Below are 9,125 nucleotides of genomic sequence, written 5' to 3'. Positions count from 1 at the left end.
AAAAATTGTCAAAGATATACAATTACCAAAGATTTATTGTGTTAAAAGTAGCGAAACAATTGAGCGATATTGTTGCGTCAAAGACATCTCATATATTTCAATTACTTTAAATTGTAATAGAACTTTTATAAATTAAAATGATTATCCTTTTGGACGGAAGAACTTCGCCGCAAGAACAATAATGAATCGGAAGAAATGCAATGAGGAAACGATAAGTTTTCGTATAAGGAAACGACGACTTTTGCTTGCTCCTTCTGAGTAAGCAAAAGCGACCAAAATTTATTGTGAACACAAACTTGCTTTATATGCATATATATATATATATATATATATATCGATCTTTAATTAATCATCAAATAATATTATTTTATTTATAACTTGTGCTCTCCGGTAAAATTTGAAAACAAAATCTTTTTACCTATTTTAATGTATTTATAATATTTTCCATAATTTTACAACAAGTTAATTACATAATTTGAGCAACAATTAATTATTTAAAATGTAAGGATTTTACTTAATTCATTGAAAGCCTATAGATTTTGCAAATATATAACCATTAGTATCAATTTTTTTATTTTACCGTAATGTCTATGATAGAAAAAAATTCCTCTATATATTTTATACAGATCTCTTCTTATCATCGTATCTTTACAACACTTTAATTGTAATCTAATTTCCTTGAGGCTATGAACTCGTAGCGACCTTACGAGTAGCACTATCGTAGCACTTCAGATTTTCGCATCGAGAACGTAATTGTTCTTGTAACTTTCTTAATCAAACTATTTGTAATTAATCACGAAAGTTTTCATGTACAATCGAAATGGTAGCGTCCAACGAGCGAAGCATCAATCTATCCCCTTTTAAGCACCGAGTAACATTAGCATCTCGCGCCTACTGCATGAATACGATTTACGTGTCCGTAATAGATATAAAACAGCAGCTTCTCGAGCAAGTAGGAGGTAGAGTTGCTGGAAGCCGAGTTATAATCGGAAATCATATTTTCCCTGCTAAGCTGGATCCGGGCATCTATGTAGCGACCGCCCTTGTGCATGTTGGCCGCGCGTCAAGTAAGTTCCCACTGTCACACACGCTTTAACCAATGACACGAGCTCTTTATTGTTTCGATAACTGATAAACTTGAGATATTACTTCGAGGCTTTTCACGACGTGTCCCTTCCCCCATTTTCACTTACAAAATAAAAAAGATCTACGATTCTGCAACAGAAATGTCTTTCTTCACTTATCGATCGACAGCATAAACTTTGCACAATTCCTTTATCATCATGTTGGACATACATACATATACCGTCAAGGAAATTTTTTCGGAAATCGAGCTTATCAAAAATATTCACACTCTATCATACGAACAATAATTTATAAATCCTTTACAAAATACATCTTAAAATATGAGTGCCAGAAAAATTCTATATGTTCTACTATTCCTGACACGTACCGATACGTTTGCAAATTCAATTTCCTACGTAAAATTATCACTGTGTCGGATATAGATACCTCGATAAACATCGTCACGAGGATTTTTTGAAATCGAACGTGCAAAGAATATTCAAAATTCATGAAAATAGTTATTTATAAATCCTTCGTGAGATGTGTCTTAAAATGCATTGTGAACACCAAAAATTCTATTCCACTTTCCTTAAGATATATACACATCGAATTTTCTATAAATCCGTGCACTACATGTATTAATAAATATATCTATTTGACTTTAGATATATGTAATTACACGACAAATCTATATATCCTATATCCCAACTTATACAGCACAGATCATACTAGCAATATTGCAACAACATTACAAATATTGCAGCAAGTTTCTATGCTATATGGGAAGATACGGTGTACTGACTTTTGTCCCTCTCTTTCCTAATATTTATTAAAAAAATCGAGAAGTAATGTCTCTTTGTCCGATTTTCTTATGCACATTACGCGTTAACCATTCGCGTCCCCGAATTGCCTGGTTCCAACTACTAACCATGCCTGTTACAGACCGACAGCCTATACAACTACAAAGAACACTACCAGCAGCAGCATCGGCAGGAGATGCAGCAGTACAGCTACCCCTTACCGAGCAACAGTTCGAACCAACTAACACTGCCACTAACGAGCAGCCTCTACCATTCCTCGATAGTTAGTCCCCTGCAGACCTCCCTCGTTTATACTAACAACAGCCGTCCATCTACCTTGATGCACCATGAAGCTGCAACCACTGGCAATCACTTGTCTACAGTGCATCAGGAGCAGCAGCAGCCGAATTACGGCAATTCCGACGCGAGACAATCATCGACGCGTCGACATGCAATGAATCGGCGAAACGAGCGTAATCGGAAGTACCGGAAGCACGAACGAATGTCGAGCGATCGAAACAAGTCGAAGCAAAGCCGACAAAGGGACGCTCCTTCACGGCGTAACAATACTTCCTTTGTCGATACATCCAACTACGAGACTAGCTTTCGTCAAATCCCGGATCTGGGCGTGCCTGAGACAACGTACAAGATCTCGTATCCGCATTACTACGAGGATGACATCGCGGAGTGCTCCACCGACTATCACAGACCAAATCCGAAGGCGCATCAGCAACAGCAGCAACAGCCGCCGTGGGAGCATCAATCGAATCGCTGTACTGGCAATAACACGCCCCAATTCGCAGCGGACGCGGGCGACGCGAAAAATCGCAACAAAACGTCGAAAACGAGACTCAACGACACCCGCAGCATACCGTCCGCGCCCACGATAATGCAGTACGCCGAGTTTCACTTCCGGGATGTCGGTCAGGAGATCGATGTCTAAAGGTTAGTAATCCCAAATCCTGCTGATACACAACGGCACGTCGGATGTGCTTTCGAAGAACGCGGATAATTTTTTTCTGAGGAATGCCGCGGCAATTTGTTTAAGGCCCCCGAAGCTTTACTACGTATTCTTAAAGGTAATGCATTTGTGCGTGCCAAACGCAGATTTCTTTAAGATATTCCTGAGTATGTCGTATTCGAAGGTAAGAAAACTATATATTTATTTCCTTTTTTGTTTTCTCTTCTATTCCACTTACTTTGCCATATCTCTTCTTGTATTATTCTAACATCTTTTTTATTTTCTTTCTTTAGCTTTATCTCATTGCTTTTGCATCAATTTATTCGTATTTGTTTAATCTTCAAATATGGTTTTAAATATCTTGCATCTAAATTAATGTTTAATTTAATGCACGGCATATTGTAGGAAGATAATTTGATAACTCGTGGAAAGAATTGCATATTCCATATCGTAACTTTATATTATCATAATATAAATTTTTAAATTAATTACTTCATCATCTTATAATATCATCTTATATATCCTTTTTTAAATACATATTTTTCTAAAAATATATATATATTTTTTTTTACATTTTTTACGCCAGCGTGGTTCCAGATGTTGCGAAATAAAATCGTCTTTTTTATTCTCATATATTTATTCTCATATATTTTCATCCTCAAGTTAAATATTATTCTGATGTTTTTTTTATATAAAATATGCATTTTTAAGTAATATAATATTACTAAATCTTTATACATAAAATTACTGAGTGACATAAAGCATTATTGCAAGCAGATCAATTACTTAATCAATCGATGACACATATACAAATGTTACGTGTTTTCAATATTTAATTCAATTTAAAAAATACCGAATTTAAAAAAATATTCAACATGAGTATCACTACGAATTCTGACGAATAAAAAAATTTATTTAAAAGATATAAAAAATTAAAATTGTACCAGTTTGAGCATCCCTATCGTATAGGATTTTATAAAGGATAGATAACATAAATATAGATACGTGTGCGATCATACATATTGTATTAATTTGGCTCATAGGAAAAAAATTATTTCCTTTGATAAGCATAATCCAATGTAAAGTATATAATAATGTATTTGAAAAGACTTGAGCAATAATATCAAATTGATATTTTCTGTCAAATTTAAACTATCAAATTTCAAGCCATTTTAGATATGGATATAATATCGTTCATTATTACGATATAATTAAAAAATTTATTTAATTTCTTGTAAAGAAAAAAGAGACACATAAAGGAAAAAGATAAAATATATTTTGTACGCCGACATAGTTTGCTGCAGTTTCCAGTTTTATTTTATTGTATTGGATTCTACTCCCAAATTTCTATAGATATCGAATCGTCATAATTTCTTTTTTTATAAAAAGTCGCGCAGAATAATACAATATCTACACTCACGAAGAACATCGCAATATTTACACATTATCTGAAGTCTAAAAAAGTTGATAGAACATGAAAACGGAACAATACTGTGAGAACAGTGAGAAGATTTAAATCGAACATTTCATCTCGGTAGCTTTATTCTATAGTACAAATTATTTATTTATTTTCATTTATTCTTTTTCAATTCCCTCGTTCAAACTGCCAATAATTCCTGTACTGTTTCCGATTTCGCATTGAAAACAAATTAAATTAAATCGTCAAAACAGCTTTGATTGCTGTACACTTTGCATATCTCTGTATTTCTCTAGCGAACGTGCCTTGCCCGTAAGGCAGCTGACATAAAAACGCAATGCGAGGTTTCAAGGAAGCATCGTTGCATGCGTATCATACCAATTGTATATCTCAATGTTTGTTCGTAGGAGGGTCCGCTGACAAAGAGCGATACGTACATTTACTAGGACAAATTGGCATCCGACAAACCCTGTAGGTACATTGTACGGAGTATGTCACGCTGCTTACATACATAACGTAATTCGAGATCTACTACAAATACGAAATGTTCAATCGCGCAAGGGATGCCGAACTCGAGCTCGTAAAGTTAAAACAATCTCAATATATCTTCAAATTAACATAGTGTTTACGTGCTATTCTCTTGTTTTTCTCGCTTATGTAAAGCCTCTGTACTTTATAAAAGTTACTTCAATCCTGTTAGAAATGTACTAGCACATTATATTTTATTACCTAAAAATAGATTTGCTTGATATATAGAAAAAGAAATTATTCATCTGCTAAATAATTTTGAAGTATCGGAATTACGATTCAATACGTCGCATGATATTGCTTTATGTTCATCGCATAAAAATGACCGTCTTTCATGTCCATATATCCCCAAATATATCTCCAGACGTAAATCTTAGCCTATTGTACATCAAGGTTTATTATAATCGTCGCTCTTGCTACGTACAACAATAAGAGCTTCGAGCCAATTAGGCAGCTTCGAGTATAGTTTAAACAACAATCCTCTCTCAATTCCGAACCACGTAGTTTAATACGTATAAAGTGACTAAGCATGCAATAGATAACACTCTTATCACAATTATTACACTTAATCTTAACTATTGAACTGGAAATAAGAGGATTATTTAACAGACGGTTTAGCAACGAATCCACGAGCGTTCGCATATAATTCTCTCTCAGCCCTTCAATAAGATCACCGTCTAACTCATGTACTCGTCTTAAGCGTCACTGTCTAATGACGAATATCGATCATAAATGGAAAAGCTTAACACTCGAAATGGTCAACCAGTCATTTGTCGATCGCTTGCACAGCAGGTCTGTTACGAAACTTCACGACAAGTGAACCGCAATAAAACTTATGTGCGCAATCGTCCGCGCAGCACGATTAGAACCAGACAATACCAAAGTTTAAGAGACATTTTAATTCTCTTTACTTTTCAAGATTTTGTGTATAAAATCTTTTTGTAAAAAATTATGTAAAAAATTTATTTTAAACAAAATTATTTGTAAAATTGTAATTGTTTAAAATTATTTGTATTAAAAATATAAATAAAATATTTATAATTAATATTAAATTAAATACAATAACTAAAAGATTAACAACAGTAAGTTAGTACAGTAAAATTTATTCCAAATAAAATTCACTTAATTCCATATTCGAGCAATTTCATTGTGAAAAACTGAAAAGTTAGAAATATTAACTTCTTAAAAGCATCACCAGAAAACAGAAGTCTTTTAGACATTCGTATTGTTTGGAACATATATCATTTTCGTTCTGTGATATTTGTTACACTTTTCTGTTGATGTAGCCCTTCAAGCCGGAATTCTCGGATCTCGATTACGCGGACGTGGACTACAAGTCGTACGGGCCGATTAACTATAAAGCTGCCAGTATCGCGCTCTTTCAAAAGCAACAACAGCAACAGCAACAACAACAAAAACAACAGCAGCAGCAGCAACGACTTTTGGATAGGAGACCGCAGATGTACGGTACTTCGGACGATAACGAGGAACTGCTTTAACCCTTTCCCGTTCACTTTTTATTTAATAGCGATTCTACTTCAGCTTTCTCGGGGAGATGCAATGATAAGATACATTTAATGAGTGAGATATATCTCGATAGACAGCTCGTTAAAACTCATTAGATTCGATTTCTATGAGACACACGTTACCATAATAAATTTGTAGGATTATGATTCTCGTGTGGAACGAATTTAACGAGTTACGACTCTGTGCTGCATAATGCGTTTGTTCGTACAGGCATAATTGGCACAAAAAAATTTTTCGATGAAAATTAATTATACGCTGGAAACTTCTCTGAAAATTCAAAAGTTTTAAATAAAGCGCTTGTCTTAATATCGAAACATCAAAATCGATGATCTTATCAGAAAAAAATTGCATGAAAAAAGTGCTAAGATCTTATTTACGTTTACTATAACTCAAAATTCAATTTTCATCATTTGCGAAATCTGTGATTCCATTATGAGTCTTTGCATAATTAAAATGAGCGTAATAGGATTTGTTCGACACATAAAAGCTATAAGTCCTTTGCAGATAGTCGAGATGCATAATCGCGTATCTGCGAATACGTTAATGCAATGTTTAAATGCACTTCAAGAGAACGACCAGGTATTGTCTGTACAGATACTGTACCTGTACAGGTACTATCTGTACAGATAAATGTATACTATATATTCTCTTTATATATGATGATTTATGTTATTACGTTGCTTCTAATATTTCATATCACTTCATGCCGTATATTTCAAATTAAACTTTCTCAGATGGGATTAGAATTTTGGTTACACATTTGAACGTTTGGGGGGAAAGATCGCTCGTTCTCATTCACTCGCACCGGATACACGACGATATATGAACTTCATAGAACATGTGACAAAATTTTAAAACATTTTTCGATATCTATAAATTTATAAATATATTTTTACGAGATTATTGATACAATGTACATTTATATAAGCTATCGATATGTGTTCTGGGATCAAATTAAGGAAATAACGCACGAATCACGTTACAATAGAAAAAGAAAATCTCATTAAATGTTAAATTAATAAGAAAAAAGAAAAACATATCGGAGCCAAATATAATCCCCATTTATCTGTTTCATATTATTGTTATTCATAAGCGGCGTTAGAATATATAATTCTGTTACACATATTATTCTCGAATATCTTCTTACATTCGTTTGTAAATTTGTAATTACAAGAATGATGAGTAGTTATTTGTACAGATCGACAGTAAATCACATGTAACCGCTTAATCACGGATGCTGTCCAGTGATTATATATTTGAGAATCTTGTAAATAATGTATCCTTATATCCTTACATTATTAATTAATATTCGATTTTCGTTAGCCACTGAATAATTCGTTACGATAATACGTTTCACTGAGTATTGGTTACGTAAACACCAATTCTGCGATTGTTTGAAAAATTGTGTTCTACTTTACACGAAAAAATATGTATATCAGACGCATATTCGATGACGCTGTCTAACTCGATTGCGCCTATGATTAATGACAATTTATAACTGTTCTATAACGTCAATATTAGACTAAATAAAACGAGATCTCCCCGCTTTCATGGTGATACGTCTTATCGTGTCTTTTTATTCGGCAACGTTCCTCCACAGTCCATTGCAAATCGCTTTTCTTTCACCGCACGCGTACCAATTCAACCAATTCAATCGCGTCCAGACCATTCGCTCTATTCATCGATATATATGTCATGTGCCATAGATTCTTCTGGAAATCTTATTACTTTCTTTCATTTACAAATACTTTGATCAATTTAAAGTTAACTTTATCACGAAAATTCCATTCGCTAATCTTTTTTTTATATCTTTTTAATATTGAATATTAAATCTTTGCAAAGATTCAAATTAAACTTCCATTGGAGTACAACTTGATTAGAATTAAACTATTTTGATAAATTTTCTTAAAATCTATATTCGCCAAGATATTTATAACCTGCATTAGAGAATTGTGAAAAGGTTAGTTACTCGTAGAATTTTTGTTGTGAAAAAATTGATTTTAAATTTATCAAAGAATTTATAAACTTGAGTGATAAATTTTTATGCACGAGTATCACATGTTTTTACAGGATGTATCATTTTACAACTGAATAGCTTCAATTTTTTCGAACAAGATATATATATAATATAAAACATATATGAAAATGTTCATAACGAGTCAGATTTCACTCTGAAAAAAAGATAACAAGAAGAAAGTTGAACTTTTATAATTTTATTGTTTTTAAAAATGTTGCATTAAAAATATAAAATTTAATCCTGAAATGTGAAATAATCTTGCAGCAATGTGACGAGAACGGGCGAAATGTGTCATCATCAGAGACTTAGACTTTTCGAAGTTAAATAAAAATGAAATAAATTAAATGATGAGATATGAGAACCTTTTATGTCGATATTCAATTATCATGTAATGCATTCATTCAACATTCAAACACAAATATATTTACAAAGCTTTATTATTGTTATCGTGAATACATCGGAAAATAACATGCCACTCAAACGTACACAGTTTATGAAAAATGAAATCTAATTTAATTTGGCTCCATATTAATAGAATACTGCCATCAGTTTGCCAATCTTGTAAAAGGTTTTGCTCTCATAATTACGGTATCGATTTGACCTTCATTAAAGTACATTGCATGGCTCAATTTGGTGACTAAGTCGACTATTTAAATTATCCAATATTTGAAATAATTAATACTGAGGCCTAAATTATTAATTTTATCAATCAATATTTCCTATGCTTCTGTACAATTGCAAAACCCGAGAGGCTATTCATGATAAAACACATAAAAATAATTATTTTCTCTCTATACACATATATATATA

General features: G+C 32.8%; 1 protein-coding gene across 3 annotated transcripts in view; it reads left to right on the top strand.

The window, feature by feature from the left end:
• Window positions 1–6,133, top strand: part of LOC108691199 (hemicentin-1) — a 174,289-nt gene extending 168,156 nt beyond the window's left edge. For 2 of the 3 annotated variants that reach the window (XM_018198866.1, XM_018198867.1), the window contains exons 17-18: window positions 2,008–2,810; window positions 6,058–6,133. In XM_018198866.1, coding sequence (XP_018054355.1) covers window positions 2,008–2,808 — 801 coding nt within the window. In that variant the 3' untranslated portion in view covers window positions 2,809–2,810; window positions 6,058–6,133. Of the gene's footprint in view, window positions 1–506; window positions 529–2,007; window positions 2,811–6,057 lie in introns of all 3 variants that reach the window. The other variant, XM_018198868.1, reaches the window with a different exon arrangement.
• The last annotated feature ends 2,992 nt before the right edge of the window (window positions 6,134–9,125 follow it).

This window comes from Atta colombica, unplaced genomic scaffold (genome assembly GCF_001594045.1).
Source record: "Atta colombica isolate Treedump-2 unplaced genomic scaffold, Acol1.0 scaffold41, whole genome shotgun sequence".
In the NCBI taxonomy this organism is placed as follows: Eukaryota; Metazoa; Arthropoda; class Insecta; order Hymenoptera; family Formicidae; genus Atta; species Atta colombica.
The sequence above is the reverse complement of the archived record's forward strand: the minus strand, read 5'-3'. Positions and strand labels throughout refer to the sequence as shown.